At 36.3% G+C, this 21,073-nt stretch overlaps 1 protein-coding gene across 1 annotated transcript; it reads right to left on the bottom strand.

The window, feature by feature from the left end:
* Window positions 1–1,773: 1,773 nt before the first annotated feature.
* On the bottom strand, window positions 1,774–13,136 carry fbxl4 (F-box and leucine-rich repeat protein 4). The gene is made up of 8 exons (XM_052618274.1): window positions 13,009–13,136; window positions 10,505–11,116; window positions 9,541–9,877; window positions 8,677–8,921; window positions 8,369–8,582; window positions 6,114–6,185; window positions 3,473–3,785; window positions 1,774–2,704 (listed from the first exon to the last, which is right to left on the bottom strand). Exons 2-8 carry the CDS (start codon window positions 11,008–11,010, stop codon window positions 2,541–2,543), a joined length of 1,851 nt encoding a protein of 616 aa, XP_052474234.1. The 5' UTR covers window positions 11,011–11,116; window positions 13,009–13,136; the 3' UTR covers window positions 1,774–2,540.
* Window positions 13,137–21,073: the final 7,937 nt, after the last annotated feature.

Here is a 21,073-nt window from a genome sequence, read left to right as displayed (position 1 = left end):
GTCATCCTTATCCTCTAGTGCCATCTAGTGAGGTTTTATTCTAAGTCACCTAAAGCAACATTGACCGTAACAACAGCAGCACATGGTGACTTGTATCATCATTCCGCAGTTTTCTTCGGTGCTCTCGGATTTCAATATGCTTTCATGTTTATTTGCACAGTTTAATGTTATATATACCACGGATCATGATGAACCATAATTAATCCTGGGTTCCCCACAAAACATAAGCTATTCTGGTTGAAAATACTAGAAGCGTTTGAGAATTTTCTCAACTTTTAATTTTCTTTCAGAACTATGATTATGAAATTGTATTTTGAATACAGTATTTTAAATGTCCAGCTTATCTTTTATAAATAATAATAATAATAATAAAAACACCTTTCATAAAGTCTACTTTAACTATAAAGAAAATTATTTTAATTTTATTATCAAATTATATTAAGCAGCTTGCATGGGAGCTCTTGCATTTTCTAAAGAATCCTGTTGGTAATTTTTTTTTCTCAAACAATTATTGTGTATATTGTATTTAAATTTTCTTGCTTTTATAATTATATAAATGAACAATTAGAAATTAATATGAATATAGAGGTAACCTGTAGCACAACCTGTAGTATATTGCATATATATATATATATATATATATGTATGTATGTGTGTATATGTATATACATATTTTATATTAGAAAATTCACTTTCTGAAAATAATACACAGGGTTAAAACTAACTGCAAAGTTATGCATTACATGTTTAAATATTTAGGCTTTCTTTTGTTTAAACTTTTTTATATCAGGAAACATATGCATATGTGAGGCATTAATAAGATTCCTCAAACTAGATTCTGTTACAAAAGGTATGAAACAGAGAAAAGGTCAAATGCATATTGATGCTAAAACCATAGTAGCAGGAGTGCAGTGCCACTTCTAAATTACAGGGTCTGTAAGCAGATGCAGACAGTGTTATTATGCTTTCTGCTGTTGATCTATTTACAGGGTTGTAATGACAGTTTTCTGTATAGAAATCAAGAAATCGTTTCGTCTAATTAACTGCATCCCTCTAGCTCCTCAGGGCACGTTAGAGCTCCTCAGTCCATCATTAAAGTAGACATAAACAATTCATTACATCGCTGTTAGTCCAATGAGACTGTCACTGCCAGATGCATTATTAATACACCGTTAAACTCAGAGGGATTAAGTCCAGGGAAGTTTCTGACTTTCAGCTTGACCAAATTAATGAATCTCATGGGTGGGAATACTATAGAGTAGACCAACTACCTGCCAAACATAATATGTGGGATTTAGCGCTAGTGATAAGATAAATTATTTTATAATTGAACAATCACAAAAAAGTCAAGCACACAAAATATCAAGCCTCACTTTATTGAACCAAGACCTCGACTGTCACTCTCAGATCTGACATGATGCCTCCTGTTTCCAAATGGCACAGATTTAATACAATATCCAAAATGACAACAAGTAATTCACTGTAGCTACTGTACAATTTAACATAAATACAATCTATTTAACATTACGTTGCTTTTAATTAACTTTAGAGTTTGTTTACAGGGTGTGCTTTTTATACTGTTAGTAAAGCACAAGTCAAATTGAAAACCTTGTATGTATATATATATATATATATATATATATATATATATATATATATATATATATATATGGCAAAAAAACTTATATTACTAAAAGCACTAAACATTTTATCCTTAATCCTTGTTTTGACTTGAATAGTTGTACACCTTTAAATAAAGTACATTGCCATCTGTGTTTTTCTAAATTAAAGTGTATTAAGAAAAAAGAAAAACCCTTTGGTTTAGGGTGATTTTGGCAAATCACAATTTAGCCTAGCACAATATAGACGACCAGCAAACAAAGAAATCACTTCTCTCTTTAAAACTAAGGCACAAGGATATGTCATCTACCAGATAGCATGCGCATTTGTAAAAAGAAACGTCAAGTTTTGCAATAGCCTATAGAAAAGCTTATATTTTGGTATTTGCCCTATTTTGTACATGTGCATAACATGATTGACTAAAGATATGGGCAAAGTTTCACCCAAACAAGGTATTGCCACAAAAGATTTCTGTGCCCACGATTCAAGTCAACGTGGCCCTGAATTTATAGTCAATCAATAAATAATCATAGTACACTTTTTCACAACATTTAACATTGATTTGACAACATTTAACAAAGCAAATTAAACATTTGTACTGAAACACTTGAATAAGTACGTTTAAAACGAAACCATTCGGCTGTAGTACAGCATACTACAAACGTCTCTCTCTGAAGACAAAATTAAAACCCTGAGATTAATATCAGAAACTGAGGTCTGATGAAAGATTCAAAAGAGATTCAATACATAGTGAGACCATTCAAACTAAGAGCGAGTGAAACATCTATAACCTCTATGAACCAGCGGTTCACAGCTCCATTCAGTTCAAGGCAGCAAGTTCACAGCACCATGTGCCACCCTTCTCCCCAGGGTCTTAAGACCATCCTGTAATGCTGCTCCTGCTCTGGACCCATCAAGTTTTACTGAGTGAAACTCTTCTTGATGGACACATTTGTGAAAAGGCCACTGAGCTCCTGGATGAAGCGAGAGTCGATCTGTGAGCAAAAGGACACATCCAACAGCTTTAGCTGAGGACAACACTGCAGTAATTTCCGGAGAGAGACAGGGCTCACCATCCGTGTGCCTGAAAAACAACAGTTATAGATAGGTTAAAGGAATAATTCACCCAAAATGTATTTCAGGTTTGAATGCCCAAAGGAACACTATTTTTGCTAATTTTCCAAAAGTTAAACTTAGGTCTGGTTGTAGCAATTTTAGCTTAGCTTAGCATAGATCATTGAATCGGATTAGACCGTTAGCATCTCAATTAAAAATGACCAAAGAGTTTAGATATTTTTCCTATTTGAAACATGACTCTTCTGTAGTTACATTGTGTACTAAGACCAACCAACTATGCTCTCATTCCGGTGTAATAATCAAGGAACTTTGCTGCCGCACCATGAGTGCAGCAGGCTCAGTGATATTACACAGCACCTGAAAATAGTCCTAATAATATCATTGTGCCTGCTGCACCCATTGGTACTGGAGCAAAGTTCCTTGAGTATTACGCCAGAATGAGAGCATAGTTCCTAGCCATATCAGCCTAGAAAATCACAACTTTTCATTTTCCGACATTCTTGGTATGCAATGTAACTACAGAAGAGTCACGTTTTAAATAGCACAAATATTAAAACTCTTTGGTCATTTTTGAGCAAGATACTAATGGTCTAATCATATTTGATGATCTATGTTAGCTAAGTTAAAAGTGCTACCGCCAGACCCAGAGATCAGCTGAAGGGATTCGAAAACAGTAAAACTCTGGAAAATGAGCCTGTTTTCAAAAAAAGTGGAGTGTTCCTTTAAATCTTAGATCAGTTTTAAAAAAAAATATATATAATAATAATTATCTCACCCAGTATATCAAGGTGCTCCAGGGCACTGCAGTTGGCGGCCAGCTCCTCCAGGTCAGAGTCGCACACGGTGCGGTTGGCAGTGAGGAATAGCTTTCGTAGGCGGGGCAAACTGCGGGCCAAGTGCTGGAAGCAGCCCGAGCTGCTCTGAAGCGTGGAGCACCAACCCAGGTCCAGCTCTTCCAGGAGCCTGCAACCCGAAACCAACTCTGCCAGACCGCGCTCACTTAGGTTCCTGCAGCGCCACAGGTCGAGGGAGCGCAGAGAACGGCAGCGTGCACTCAGCATGCTCGCCACCACATCATAGTCCTCAATCTGTGATGAAATCACCATGTAGCTACAGTGAACCACTCATCAATAAACTGTATCAATAGACTGTAAGCTATTCTATCACCATATGATGATGAACAGACAAACCAATGCTCCTGCAGCTGAAATGGAACATACCGATTTGCATACCACATACCAAATACAAGTAGGGTAAATAAAAATGTATTAAGCCACTTTGGAAAGGAAAATTTTCTTTAGATTGTTTTTTTTTATGTTCTCTACACTAAGCAAAAATAATTTTAAGAAATATTACTGAAAGGTTCTTTGGGGAATCCAAAATGGCTCTTCTTTGGAATGTTGTGAAAATCTCCTTTTGGAAACTTTATTTTTCAGAGTATATAACATTAAAAAATTGCACTCTGAGGCAAATAATCTTTTGCATCAGGGGTTGTGGGCAATAATATCCCAATAAACATGCACGGATGCCTACTTTAAAATAAAAATAGTACACCATTTGATACACTATTTTCAATGTATTATTATTATTATTATTATTATTATTATTATTATTATTATTACTACTACTATTAGGAGATACACTAAAACTAATCTTGCATATTGGTTAGTATGGATAGTATGTGACAATAGCTAAAATGTGCCATATTGAAACAAAACAAACAAACAAAAAAAAAATCATTTTAAAACTCTCAAAACAAGATTTCAAAAATACATGTTTTGAGAATAAATGTGTAACATTATGAGATCAATAATCAATGAGATCAAATATTAAACGACAAGAGTAAAGTCAAATTATATAGTTAAAGTCATACAATTATGTAAATAAATTGATAATGTACACCTTCTTTTTAAAGTGGATGTAAGATTTTTTACTACAAGACTTTCAATTCATTATACACTACAGGTAATAATCTAGAATATCAAAAAGCAAAAAGTGAACTAAACAGTAAAACTATTTGTGGTATAAATCACTGTGTTTATGATTATAAAAATAAAATGTAGCTGCAAGCAGCAATACAGGGCCAAGCCCCAAATGGGCAGCAAAAGCAGTGCAAAGCCGGAGGAGCAAAAACAACATGAAGAGAATGTCGGCAGTACAGGTGAACACAAAATGAACAAAACCATATTTATTTCTAAAAGAAAATTAAGAAAGATAAGTACACTGCTCACCCAGATAATAAAGAAATCGAAATGCCACAACATAAAACAATTTCAAAATGCTAACAAACATTGGACTTTAACCCATGACCTCAGGATCTGGAGAATCTTGTTAAGCTACTGGGAAGGTGGACTTTCATGCAATTCAAATTGTTAAATAATTTGTACGTAAATAAACAGAATTTTGTAATTAAATAAGTTATTTCTTAAAAAGGCACAAAATCTCACACAATGTGGTTTGGGCATGGTCCACACAGGACTCGAACCCAAGACCTGAAAGGTCACTTTATGTCAACTTGTGCACAACTTGTGCCACTCAGTTGATGTTAAATAATTTTGCTGCTAAGGACAGCTTTCAGTGTGAAAATGAACACACAACAGCCTTACTTAGCATGTTACTGAAATTAGCATAACACCACAAACTTTGACATGGTCAAATTCAGAGAGGGATTTCTTGGGAACAGTAGTGAATCTAAAAAATCTGTTCAGTCATTTTTGTGCGGCTTGGTCCAAATATAACCTGTGCAAATTTTGTAAAAAAATCGACAAAGTTTGTAGGAGGAGTACCGAAAAAAAGCTTTTCATTTATTTCAATATGGCAGACAGGGACATTCACGGAAAATGACAAATGAGATATTGTCGAAATCGGCATGAACCAAGGAACTAATGACACAGAGAAAACAGACAATGGAACACAATCCAATCTCTGGAACACAAAGTGGCACGGTGTTAAAAATTCAGACTTAGTCTGGTACCTTCAGGACACGATGACGATGAAGACTACCAAATGTTTTGCTGATATCTCAAATCATTTAAAAGATATTTTCCTATGTTCACTTCATAGGGCTGCCATTGACTTCCATTCAGTAAGAATAATAATAATAATCTAAACCGACTGTAAACTTTCACGGCTTGGCCCCCAATTAAAAAATAATAATAATACTAAAATAACCAGAATGGACTAAAAATAAGAACCATTGCGCATTTAACAAAGTTAAAGATTGTCATGCCAACTCTTTTATTACAAAATATAAATAAGGTGGACACAAGGAAGACTTTATTCTCACAATGCCAAAACATTATTTTCAAAAGCCTTTTTATGTTGACCATTATGTTTAATGGATACCATTGTCATTTGCATACTTGGCTTTAGCCATAAACCTACGACACATCAGTTCCACTGTCCAGTGGACTCACCATGACACAGCTTCCCAGGTTAAGGTGCCTGAGCTCTGGGCAGAATGTGAGGATGCTCAATATGGCTGATTGCTGCATGTGGAAAGAAATAAAATGGAGAAAACAGTGATGATTAACACACAACACTAATGAGAGAATAACATAACCTTCCATTCAAATGCTAGTGGAGTTACAGGAGACAAAGAAATGCACATTTGATATCACAAATTATAGATGACAACACAATTAACTCCGCTATTCAATATTCTTCTAAACAGATGTGTCAAAATAAAACTATTTTATGACCTCACAGTCTGGTGCACATGGTTGACACTCGCATTGGAGGTAGAGTGATATGATGTTTCACAGAAAAAAAGGGAGGTTGTTTTGATTTAAAAAGCTGAAGTGTCATGAGAGCACCACTAAGAGAATATAGTCATTGTGAAATGAAACTCAACCATCTGAAGACTGACAGTTCTCTTTGAGCTAGTTCGGTGTATATTTCCATTGTTATTTACACCATTAGGTTCCCTAGAACTATGATGACAGAGAGTTGGGTTTGCTACAGACACAGCCTGCCGCCTGTGTGTTCGAGAGTATGTTTATGTGCCGTCGCCATCACTACAGAAACATTATACCTGTTGGATGTGGCACTAATACAAATACAAATGCTGATTCACAGTTAACCACACACAGAGGGATGGGACGACGCTACATTAGAGGAACACTTTGGCCTGTATCACCATGAAGAACTGATTTAAAGGTGAAAATACCAGTATGCAAGGCCTGATGCTGTATAATTAGAAGGACAGGTAACTACAACAGCTTAAAATAGCAACTCCCAAGATAACTTGCTTTTTTAATGATTTAGTATAAAACAATGGTAAAATAAACAAAGGATATGCATGATAAAGCACACAACCTTGGGGGGAACACAACATTTAATGGATCAGTAATTAGCATTTTCAGCTTTGATGTTAAAAACCATCATTATCACCACCCAAATCTTTCACTTTAATCATGGATACAGTCATAAAGATGTGATGCAGGAAATACAGAGAACATCACACAATTTATGCATTATACAATTACTGAAGTATACAATGGGGTACAGAAACACAATGTCCATCTAATCTGTATGGAACTGAGAAGAGGGACAGTTTCTGTTTCTCGTGTATTTATGTTTGTTGTTCTGCAGCAGGGAAATAAAATGTTGTGATTGGCTGTGCCTCACGGTGGACCCTACCACAACTGAAAAAAGGCAAATTATCTTGGCTGAATATCTGCATAACTACACTGTTACCTTCTATTTGGCTGCATATTAACCTTTTGTCAGGGTAGAACCATATTTAGGCCGTTTACACTTTTTGTACTTTTAAAATGTAACACAGTTTCAACAGTAACAACAGTGCAACATGAGAGAGGACCAAACCCTGGACTTTATTTTGTGTTTTGGTTCATTTTGTGCGCGACAGTCATCCACGAGGGGCTGTCACGCTGTTTCGTGTTTGTTTTATTATTAAAGTTTTATTTGAATTTTCTCCGGTTGCCGCCTCCTCCTTGCCGACCTACGAACATTTGTTACAGTGACCTTTCATACAGGTACTACAATGAGCATGATGTTATTGTTTACACGGTCGTCAAGAATACGCAGAGCGAATGTGGGCAGCCACACCATCGTTTTCAGAAGTCTTAGTTTTGGTCCGTTTACAATTATAGGCAACCCCAAAGATTTCAAACTAAAATGAGTCTGCACCATTTTCGAAAAAGTCTCCGTTATTGAGGGTCGAAAACAGCGAGTAGTGTAAACGACAGGCGTAACATTAACTGTAACAAAAGTTATGTCTTAAAACAAAAATGCACTAATGTAAACAGCCTTAGTTTTTGATAAGAATGAAAACAAGGCTGAGGACAAACATACAATGTGTTCAATGGACTGTTCAGCCGATGAAAAAAAACCTTTTATGTAGACAAAAATTCCAAAAAACAGAATTACAGAATAATGACACCATTGTCTGTTATTTATATGCTGCTTTACAGCAGAATTTGAATTTGTCTCATATTTGAGGAAATGTGCATAATAGATTATTATTTTCCTGTCTATTACTGTGGAACTATAGTAATGACGTAAATTTTTGTTCAAAATTTGAAATTCAAATGAAATGTAATTAAAAATTAAAAATACATAAAAGTTTAAAGATTTGTTTGGATCAATAACCTATATTTCCCAAATGCTTTTTACACGAGAATCTGAATTTTACTTGTCTTGCTCTCACCTCAACTTTTGTGCGGTACAGCACGAGCCTGCGTAGATTAGGGAGTTTTGCGATGAGATTGAAGGCCTGAGGTTGGAGACGGTCACAGGAAGCCAAATTGAGCTCCTGGAGGCACTGACACGTCTGGGCGATCACTTCTAAACATGCTTCAGTCAGGAAATGACAGCATGACAGCTCCAAGCACACCAGACTCAGCCCACAGGCCTTCATAAAGCTTGAGGGAAAAAGACAGAGATGGAGGGACTATTACGGCACATTTGGTAGATCAAAACACTTTAAATATCTGGATCAGAGACTCTCGCCATTACCTGCAGAAACCAACGGCCGTCACAGCTCCACGGTTGCCCGTCCAAGACATGTTTAGTCTCTGCAGAAGGGTGCAGCGGCTCTGCAGGTGGCTCAGAGAGGCGTCTGTGAGCCGGGCCCAGTACGGCTGCAGGCTGAGCTGGATGTACTGCAGAGGGTCACAGCAGTGTTTGTGAAAGAGCTTGCAGCTCTGAGCCAATCGGCATAGGTCCGGAACCGGCAGATGACTCACAATCAGCTGGATTAGCTAAAGTGGCACAAACAAACAGCAACCCTCAGACCAAAACATGGCATGCTAAATATTCTTCTTGTGTATCAAAATAGTTACTTGTAAAGACAGAGACACTAAGATTTTCAAGACGTTTGTGAGGGCACTGATAATGTTTTTTGCTACGTGCACTGTTGGGAAGAGTGAACAATAGTATAAGTGTGAAGCTGGATATCAGTTAGCAGATAATGGCCAGATTATGTTTCGTGTATGCTGTAACGAGACTGTGAGGTTGGCAGTGGTTTGGACAAGAGATCTGAGCTGCATGCTGGTAATGAGGGGTTACGAACCGGAAAGGTATTTTTAAATTACAATAAAATGGTCTCTAATTATCTGAAAAAGACCTACTGCAACCACACAAGTTGGGGCTTGAGGAACTAGACACAATCCCAAGTATTCCTTTTCAATATCCATCTGGTACATAGAAGATTTCAACATTGTGTGGTCCAACTGGTGCTGTTACCAACAAACAATCTTTGCTATCTGGCCTACATACTATTTTTCAATCATGTAGATGGCACCAACTACATATTCCTAAGCATTCCAAAGCTCACAGGCATCATCATGGGTAATTACAGTGAGAGGTTCCAACGCTAACCTCATAAGGGAGCCTATCAAAGTAGCCATTCCCCATGTTGTGCCTGTTTTCTCCACCCGACCTGCAGCAGAGGCCTCCCGCATCACTGATCTCCTCTTCACTGTCACTCAGATCATTAATGTCAATGACAGGGGTCTTATAGAGGGCCAGAATGGGTCTCTCCCGAACACCTCGCAGGATCACTGCATCCAGCTCAGTGTAGTAATCCAGCAGAGTGCTGTTCACCTCCAGACGCAGCAGGTTGCTGGCAAAACTGATCTGCCTGATGCTGGGGGAGAACTGGCGAGCTTGAGGGGTCAGAGATTTGTTGGGCTTGCCTGCCCACAGAACCTCCCACCTGCAAAAAATGCAACAACGTGATCATACTCCAAACACAAACAATGGCATTTTGTATTTTAATTTTTTTCAAATATGTTTGCGTTACGTCTTTCACTTTGATGTTATAAGTTGCACTGAGTAAATATAGCTGGAAAAAACTAAAATTGTGCCCGTCTTCATTTCAGGCTGCAAAGCAACAAAATTTGATTAATTTAATTTATCAATTATTTTTAAAATATATAAAAAAAAACATGAAAATATGTATATATTTTAGTAATATTGGTTATTATATATTTTAGTAATATAGGTTATTAAATTACATAGTTATGGAATAAAATTTTTATTGTCCTACTGATGCATTACAATGAATTAGAATTAATGAATTTTGTTAAAATAAGCAAAAACACATGAACATTTAATGAGTGAAATATATCCAAGAAATGTATAGACTCCTAACGACTAATAAATGGACAACATATTCTAATAATAATAAATAAACATATAAAAGATGATTTCTCTAACTTATAGTAACTGGCAGGGCAACCTGGGGCTAAATGCCATGGATCACATTTTTTTATGGGATTAGAACCTACAACCTTTTGCTTACAAGTTCAGGTCATTCGCTCACACACATATAACATTTTACCTCACATCAGCTGGAGGATTCTGGGAGAAAGGGTTGAGCGAGCACGCTAGGATCTTGACAATGGCCCCGGGGTGATAGGTCTCCAGCACCTCCACAGCTGTGGGATATACGGGCTCCTCGAAGGCCAATTCCAGGTAATCCAAGCTGTGGAAATTGGGCGGCGTACGACGGAACGGGGTAGCAGAGCTGATGCACTGCTCCCACCAGCTTCCGTATGTGCGAAACACAGCCGTCTGGGTGAAGTCTCCTGAGCTGGGATAGACGTTAGGCACTCCCGCCAGGTTCCACATGGTATAGGACATGCTGTTCTCACTGCCATAGTGAGAACTGAAGTCCAGGACCTCTTTGCCATACTGCTCGACCTCAACGGTGACGGGCAGCGCCGAACGCTGGCCCAGCTCGACCCCCCGCCTGCTACCCAACGCCTCACTCCGCGTCCCGCTCCTGGAGCGCCGCCGTAGACAGATATAGTAAAACATGCTCAGAAGGGTTAGCATAGGAAACATGGAGCAGCAGGACTGGGTTTCAGTCAGGAAGTACTTTTCTCTTCCCTGCACTGCAGCACGATAGGCTCTACACAGTGCAGGCTATAGGCCAAACTGCATGCATGACCTGTGGGTTATAGAGAGACACACACAAACAAAATCACACAAGACTGTGAGAACCCTGACATATGAAGGAAGAGAAGTAATTTAATGGGCTTCATTCATGAAACACAAGTTCTTGTATATTATTCATAAATACATTCAATGAAAATTTACATAAGAATGGGTTTATGAACAATATACATAGAGTACCTTATATGTTTTAAACTAATCTAAAGGAAACATTCTGGTTTAAATCCAAGCTTCTCGGAAAAATTATTTACTCAGAAAAACAAATACAGATAAATGCACTGACAGCAAAGTTATTATTGTTAACTAAAGTGGCCAAAACAATTAAAAATATATTGATGAATTAAATCATATATATTAAACAAACTAAGTGAAAATTAGAATTGTTGCCTTGGCAACTAACTAAGTTTAAATTAAAACTGAAAAAAAAAATTCATAAAAACATTTTGATACAAAAAAAGTAAAAAGCATATGAAAATACTAAAAATGCAACTAAAATTAAAGTGAAAACTTAAAAAATATAAAAATAAATTAAAAATATTAATGCAATAATAATAGAAATAATAACAAATTAACAACATAAGAAAAAATTATGAGGGCTATGAAGATTTCAGTGAGGATGTTTATTGCAGCATAGCAGTGACAAAGTACTTGTTGTGCCTGGAGTCAGAATGAACCCCGAACATCCTAGTCTCAAACCTTTTATACAATTAGAGAGTTTACTTCCCTTAATGTAAATGAAGATGCTCCTATCATTACAGCTGTGATCTGTTTGTTAATGAAGTTCCAACACCCCACTGTCTGAGATGGTTCTCAGTGTCCCACACTTATTTCCATTTTACAATTGGTCACCATATTTGCTCAGGATGTGATTATCCCAAATGGTGCAGCAATAACAAAACTGTTGACTTTCTTCTCTTCTATAATAATTAAGCCAATTTGGGAATTGAGCATGATCAAACTTCCACTCTATAGAGTGGAATCTGGGTCGGTGCAGACTACAGTTTCTTACAACACTGACACTTGTACATCCATTTGTAAGTGTATTCCTGTTCAGATTGTTTGGCTTGTTTTATCCAAAATGAGGAAGAATTTTTTTTTTTTTTAAGTTTAATTTGCATATGGCTCAGAATATTCATTTTATCCAAGGACATGCAAACAGCATGTCTTAATGTGTGAAATATATATCATAAACTGTATTCCATAACTTGCAAAAAATCTGCCATGAACCAAAAAGTCTACTAAATATTATAGAAACTTAATTTTCTGTAAAGTTGCTTTGTAACGATTTGTATTGTAAAAAGCACTATACAAATAGATTTGAATTGAATTGAAATTAACAAAGAAAACTTCCTGTCATAAGTCTTCCTGTTGAGAGAGATTTCAAATATTTTTTTCCAGTTAATGTGTGCTTCTGTTACTTCCACAGTATATTCTAGTGGGTTGAGACAACAAACTAACATCATGCTTATTACTGGCAAACAGTAAATAAAAAAATTGTGAAAGCCATTCAATGAATAACTACAAATGTAGCAAGTTAAAGCGATAGTTCACTCAAAAACTATATTTAGCTTACGTCAGAGTTCAGAAAAATATACATGTTGTTTAAAACCTGTAATGACAGAATTTTCATATTTTTTTGTGAACTATCCCGGTAATATTAGCCTGAAAGCTGTTGCTGATGGCTGCTAGCTCTATCATCACCATATCGTTTAGCCTTATGTGGCTTTTTATCTGATCGAAACGTTTAAAATGTAACGTTTATCAGAAAAGAGGAACTGTTAGCAAGCTGAGCTATAGCTCATCAGGCTGGGTTATGAATCGGCTAAATAAAAACGCAGGCTGTCATGCCACACTGCACTGAAGGACTTAAAAACAATGTCAACTCACAGACGAATCAATGGTGTGTTGGAGTTTTGTGCTGAGTGTGTTCTGCGTTCTCGATCCATCTCTCACTGCTGCTGTCATTACTCGCACATTCTTCACCGTTCACGCGGAATATAAACATCCGCTTCACCTCTACACAATGCATTGTGGGAAGTGGAGTTCTACCACGTCATTCATAGAAAATTTGATCAGAGTTGAATCATTACTGTCCAGAATTGTGAGCTAAACAACAAACTACAACAAAACACGAGTCTTCTCTGTTCACAACTCCAGAAAAATCTTGAATTTTAAAATATGGTATACACAAAATTATAAACGCAATGTCTAGACAGTAGGCTTAGCCTATATAAGGCATTGTTGGACAGTGTTTGATTTTTTAACAGATTTGTGATATGGCTTTCTATAAATATATCCTAGTAATTTATAATTCAATCTCAGAAAGAGACAGGTAGCATATTATAAACATAAACATGAAAGGTGCAGAGAAAAAAAATAATAAAATAAACATCTATGACAAAGTGAGACAGTAAATGGAAAACATTCACTTAAAACTGTATATACAGAAGTACATCTGGATTATCAGGCTATTATTATTATTAATTTTTTATTTCTGTTTATTATCGAAATGCATTATTAAAAAATAAGATATAAATGCAATAAATGATCTCATTTCGGTTCTAATTCTCTCATTATTATACTATGGTGGGACACAAAATCATTTAGCGTGCCATCTGAATAATGATTGCTGTAAAAACTTATGGAAACCCTAATGAGTTATGTTGGCCAATAATCTAAAGAATATTGGTTTGATTAGTTTGGCTTGTCAAAATTAACTTAAAACATTACCAAAAATTGTGGTGGCATGTACATTTACATTAATGCCTTACAAAGCAGATGCTACATTTAGAAGCAACTTGCAAAAGATAGTGCAAATGTTTTGTGTTAACCAAAAAAAAAAACCATATTATGCCTAATAATGTCTGCACATAAATTATTTACAGGCTAATGACCAGAAAGGAGAATACATTTTCTTTTTTTTCTTAAATGTCACATACAGTTTATTATTATTCACCACATTCAGCTGAAAATGACTTGTAGTCAAAGTCAGGAAACAATTATTTTTAAAATGAGAAGAATATATGTACAATATATGAAGAGCCATCTAAAATTTTTATCTAAAATGGGCTTTTTTTTGTCAGGCTCCTATTCCATTTACTCTAATGGTAATGATTAGGTCCTTTTCTATGCAATTCAAATGGAATAATCTAACATAAATATAGGAACGTGATAAAAATGCTCATTTTAGAAGAAAATTTCAAATGGCACAATAATTTCTCACTTTTCCGGTTACTCTTTTTCTTATGTAAAAGGCATTGAGAAGCAATCCTTTGTAGTCTGGAAGAAAGACATTGTTTTGATGTTCTGAATAATACATTTGTCTTTTAGAATTGACTGAGAATGTGGCGATTGTGACATTTATTTCATCGTAAATGGCCACATTCCCTCATGACCTGTCCTGCTGGCCTCTCTGGTGGATAGAAGGCGCCGCGCAGGCTTGGCTCCAAAGAATACGTGCCTCTGGCTGTCCATGGACAAGTGGTGGGCTCACAGAGGGAAACAGATGCATATGACAACGTCTTGGCTGGCATTTGCATCGATGAATGACTTGTCCAGTCAGTGTGTCTCATGGGTGAATTGAAGCCTCTATGGAAGTGTCACTTGGCAATCACAGGCCAAACTCTCATTAGGAGTAGAGCGGAATGGCGGATAGAGAAGACAACTGATTTTGAATAACACGTTATTCTTTGATTGCCAATTTTTCCCTAAAAAAAAAAAAATCTGCCTGAAGTGTATGACTATAATTAAAAACTGTAAGAACCTTGTCAGTCTCAATTGCAAATGCACTGATGAAAATTTAAGGCAAGACAATTCAGGCAAATGCATTTTTCATTGTTGTTGTTCATGCTTTTTATTATGTGTTGTTTCAGACTAGTGAAAAAAGGAAACTTTCAAATTCTTCATTGCACTTTATCTATTTGCATCCATACATTTCACTTGCAATACATATCTTTAAAAGCAATTTTCTCAAAATATTTTTTTCTCACACATCGATCCAGAAATCTCCACTTATTTACAAATACCAAGCATTCCAGTTTTAATTTTCATTTTTCATTTTAATTTCGATTTTCCTTTTTTTTTTTTTTTACAGAGGTTGTTCGTTCATATATCATTTGCCTGATTGTACACAATTTTTATTGCTAAAAACGTGGTGAATATATTCTGATTTATGGAGTTCAAACTCCATAAAAAACTCTAATTTGTCAGTAAAATCCATACACTAAAACATAATTTACAAAATTGTCCTATATCAAACGTGATATTGCCATATATGTTACCTAAGGCAGTATATAATAGCTATATTATTTTTTTTTTTATTATTTGTAGCAACTGCATATCAACAATATTTATTTTATTTATATGCAACTTTATTACAACAATATATATATATATATTTATTTATATTTTTGTAATAAATATATGACTATCTTTTACACATCTTATCTTTTTTTTTGACAAGTTGTAGGATGGATACACTGTATATGTCTAAAAATATATTATACATACATAAACATACATATTTGTATGAGCTAGACATTTATGTTAATATCTGAAATTATACCAATTTCTAATAGGTTTCATATACGTTTTTCTTTCATATGGCAATACATTTCATATATGAAAATTTAATAACGGTTTATGTTTATATTAAATTTGCATATGGGACTGAACCAAGAATTTGAAATCTGGCTTTATTCATTGTGATTTCTGTTATGGAAATGTATGTAAATAAGTGCATATTTATTTAGATAATCCATAATTTCATACAAAAAAGTTTCCATTCTAAATGTAATCAATCAAATGGGAAATTATGGTGATATCTATTAGTTTCGTTTAGTTTTTCACCTGGAAATACACAGGTGAAATCTTTTGGGTCCAAATGCACAAGGACAAAATAGATGGTTGATGTGAAGAGTTAGAAGAGCAGGGTGATGGTTTGATGAGAGGAGAAGATGGATGCATTTACCTTTGATGGGAAGAAAATGCTTTGAAAACAATGATCTGGAGGATACCTAGAAATGGGAAAGAAAAAAGGGGAGGAAAGAGGATTGTGGAAGGACTGACAGGAAGAATGGTCTGAACGACAAAGAGAAGGTTGACGGTGTTGTGTATGTTAGCCTCCAGCGCGGACAGCTCCCTTGACTGACAGTGTGATCAGCTGTCAGCTCCTGCAGGCATCACCGACAGGCCTCCTGTCTTCTGTCAGGCCTCAGTTCCAGCCTGCTGTTCCATACCCACGTGCAAACACACACACACACACACACACACACACACTAAAGCCCTATTCTCCTTCCGACCCAGCTGTCAAAAAGAGCACAGCTAAATGATGAACCTAGCCATATTCCTTGAAGGAAAGGCAGCAGGGAGGGGAAACTGAGAGAGAGAGATGAATCTGAAGATCCTCAAGGGAAAACCAAAATACAAACCTCAGTCCATTTAATCCCTCTCTTCACAGCCACAGAGGAACAAGACAACAACATCAACAAAAATGCAGCTATCCTTCCATCAGCTGTCATAAATAAGATTTGCTATGACATTATACTCTCTCTGTCATTCAAAGACCACTTGGCCAATACTTACCAGACACAGAATGTGAAGGAGTGAAGGAGGAGGAAACAAACCAAGCTCCTTTTATGGACCCCTCAGAGATACAATGCTGTTTGAGCATTGAGAGTCCAATTTCCACCATGCATTTCTGAAATATAAAATAATTGTGGATAATGAATACTAGCTTGAATAATTACTGTTATTTTTTATTATTATTATCTTCACCTCAAACCTTTTAAAAAGTTTACAATACTTTACTTTATTACTTTATTTACAGCAATCTAAGTAGGGGATAATGTTCAATGAGAATAAAATAAAATAAAATTCTGCTTATTATATGCCAAATAAATAAATAAAGTGAGTGTTGACTTATACTTCTTACTACATGATTATTTAGCAAATAAAATACACATGAAATGAAGCTTTTGATGAGATTTGTATAAGCTTGTACTTGAAACACTACTTCCAGTCAATGCCATTACTGACCAATCAGAATTAAGTATCCCAGACAGCCAGATAACAGCTTTTCTTTTTTCTTTTTTTTTTCTATAACAGACTCTTATGGTTACTGAATGCCATTGACTATAATGGTTACATCTACAAGGTTAAAATATAAATCCCTCTCAGCATTTCCACATGAGGACCCACCATGATGCTTCCTTTTTCAGCCTCGACTGTGAAATTTCTCTTCTTATCCTCTCATTCCCTTCAGAGACCCACTCTCTTTAAAACGGCAAAGGTTTTCAGGGTAGCAGCAATCAAAATTGAAGCCTGCTAAAAATATTCATTGTCATCCGGATAATGTAACATTCAAACATTTGATGCACTTCAAGTCTCAAAACGTGTGGTTGTATAACCTTTCTATCAATGCTGATCTATTATCCTTTTTTGAAACATTTTTTACTTACTTAATTTTTTACTTTCTCCACTGGATCTCCTTTCTATGCATCTCGCTCTGATTCATCCACTCAGGTTTGTGTTTAGATGTTAATACCTGTTTTTCCATACACACTTGTGTTTGCACACCCACACCCCGGCCCACTAGCTCCAGGTGAGAGCATTACAATTCACATAGATTAGAATACATTTGCCACCTTGCCAGGTGTTCTCAAGCGCAGGCCTATCACCATGGCAAATCGCTCGGCAGCCACACAACTGAATGACACTTCACATTCAAATCAAAAGCAGTTACTCCAGCTCTCTTTGGCATGATAGTCTTTTGAACAGGAGCAAGAGTAGGGGGAGGAACCTGTGGCTATAACAACATTATCTGAATTAGAATGGCTTTGATCGTTAACAATAGACGGCGAAACACTTCAAATAAAGAGCTTTTGTAAATCCAGTGCCTCAAAACTGGGTATGGCTCAACGTGGCACAACGGCTTTCCTTTGAGTTAAACTAACATGTACTGCTCACACGTGAGTGAATATGAACATTTTAACTTCAGAGCATGAGAGCACATATGAATTATTCATCTTTAACACTTCGGTTTTTGATCCCTCTCATCCAAAATGATACACACCTGTTTTGTTTTGGTTCTTTTCAAATTCTTAGTGGCATTCAAAAGGCATATTCGTTGCTTTTTCATGAAGATCATACCTGCCGCTTATAGTAGCTGTAAACATGGCTCATAATTATTCCCATTTAATATCCATTTTCAGCTTATCAAAATTATATTTGATTAACCACACATATATGTTACAACTGACTTCATTTAGAAAGGTCGACTATTTGCACCGGCCAGGGAGTGATTTAAGTGTTTCATGATGATTACCAAAGTTATTCGCCTTTTGCCTAAATGACAGAATCTGCAAATACAATTAGCAAGGGTGCAAAAGAAGGGAGATAGTGGTGTTGGCTGTCATCATGTTCTCCTATTGTTACAGCGCTTTGTCCTCCAGCTGAACTTCACTACACTGAGTTTAATTGGTTTCAGGAATTCAGTTTCCTCTGCTTTGAGGAAGTTATAACCTTGATCTTCCCCTAGATAAGAGATTAATTTTTTCACCATCAAATGCATGCAGATTTCAGGCTCAGCCAGAGGCAAGTGTAAACAGACAAACATTCTTTTATTCCATTGTGATCTGATAAGGGAGAAAAAATTAATCACAGTGTTTTAGTGGCCCAGAGACAAGAGATGCACTGATCTAGTGGCATAGACTGACACACGCTACTGTAACTATAGTCTTGCATTACCAGACATTCAGACTGAGGGCTGTAGGTATTCTTCTTATTCTTCTTGGTGTTTAATGGCAGTTAGCATACAACTTTTAGGTGCATTACCCCCACCTATTGATTAGGAGTGTGGATCAGGACCATAATCTTCACAAAATTCTATTATATAATCCTGTGTTCTTTAAATAACGCATTAAAAATGTAAAGATTTTATCCCCTGATCGGCTGTCTGTAGTCTATGGCAACTTTCATTGGCCAAGGACAGCCCATGAGGCCATTTGACCGACATGTCAAACAACCAATCACAGTTTATTTCATTCAGCATTGTGTTTCGAGGCGTGGAAATGTCACCACAAGAACAAATGTGTGTAAAACTCTCCAATCCTGTATAAATAAACCAATCCAATGACGACTTTGACACTCCTGAAGTGTTTCCACTTTTGTGTTCCATATGCATCAGACGTTTGCCAGCGGTCCATTCAAAAGTTTGGGGGCAATACGATTTTTTAAATTGAATGAAGTTTCTTATTCACCAAACTGAATGAAAATACAGTAAAAAATACAGTAAAAGCTCCCATCTCCCATCTTCAAGATCATTCAGAAAGCAGTATTTTCTGCTGATTTGATGCTTAAGAAAAAAAGCATTACTATCTAATTATGTTTGAAATATTTGTGCTACTTAATATTTTATATCTATGTGTAAAAAACAACACTTTCTAAGTGAATATACAATTCTTTATTTGAATTACTTTAACACTGACCAAATTGTCACTTCTATGAAAACTGTATTATTGTGAAATAAACACTCCAGGTGTTATACTATTAAAATAATTACTATCAGCCCCTTAGAGCATGGCATCCCAAACACTTAAGGTGTCTGAAAGTAATTTCAGTCATTACTGTTATCTATTCATACTATTTAGTCTGGGTCACAAATACATATCATATATATCACTTATTTTTAATTTATGGTTCTTACAGTGCTATAATATCCCAATTCATCCACTGCACGACCCTTTCTCTTTTCACCCCACCGCTGCCAAGCATCTCCCTCTGAGAGCGTGACACACTCCCATGGAATGTATTCAAATATTTTGACATTTTGCCTTTCCTTACTTCCAGAGCAGAAATTATTTGTGACAGATGGAGAAGGGCTCTGTCTGATGAGCTCCCTCCAACACCACGGGCACCTCTCTCCTCCACGGTGTGCTCTCTCCATTCATTCGTTCTCTCTCTCTCTCTCTCTCTCTCTCTCTCCTGTCATGTGTTGTGGCCTGTCTCTTTCCACAGCTGCCCCAAATGCATCCTCCCTCAGTGATAAACACACAAAAGGGAGACTACATCAAAAAGTTTAGACAAGAACATGGTGCCGTTACCTCGAGCCGTTCTGGCCTGATGGTCTGAGGACACTTACACAGTCAGTGTCAATGGGATGTGACGGAGGCAGGTTGAACACAAAGCTAAAAGATGTAAAGTTCGACAGTGGTTTCCACAGCAGAGTTACCTGTCTTACTAAGTGTCCTATTACTTTCAGTAAAGGAAACTGATCAAAAAGACAAACTGATGGCATGACGGTATGTCTTGACAGCTGGCACTGTTTTGCACCTAATTTTGCCATGTTATCCATATGTGTTTAGTTTTTTTTCTTCACTAAAATGAAGCATGGATGAATACCTTTAATTGTCACAGTCACTGGGCTGCGTGCCTGTACTAATGCAGCGGCTGTGAGAGATGCAGGACATGAGCAGGAGCTTGAATAATGCCTCTCATTAGCCACTGAAGCGGTTCTTCTGCCTGTTTCTGTCCCCGGTCATTTTGCGCCAGCGTGATAAAAAAACAAGCCCATCGTGTCTGAAAGCTGTCATCAATCAAAGATGGATGCAGTTTACTGCTATAAAAAAGGCATGAATCTCTGTGTTATTTTCTTAGGCAAAAATTTTACAACTGCTGTGTCCCAAAACCTACAGAGATGCCTATGAAGACGGCATTTTAAGGCATCATAGACATGTATGGTGCCTCTCAAGATGGCTTGTTTTGAAAAAAAAAAAAAATCAAACAAATAGTTCTGTATAATTAAAATAAAGTAATTTACTCAAGATTTGTGTTTATTATGTATTTTACTGCCTATTAGAGCATTGCACTTTCAGTTTAGCAACATGCTAAATCAAAAATCTATTGGAATCAATTGTTAATCAAGTCAATTCACATCAACGCTCTAAATGTTTTA

The sequence above is a fragment of the Carassius gibelio genome, chromosome A16, assembly GCF_023724105.1.
Source record: "Carassius gibelio isolate Cgi1373 ecotype wild population from Czech Republic chromosome A16, carGib1.2-hapl.c, whole genome shotgun sequence".
Taxonomy (NCBI): domain Eukaryota; kingdom Metazoa; phylum Chordata; class Actinopteri; order Cypriniformes; family Cyprinidae; genus Carassius; species Carassius gibelio.
Note: the sequence above shows the minus strand (reverse complement) of the source record. Positions and strands in the feature narration are given on the sequence as shown.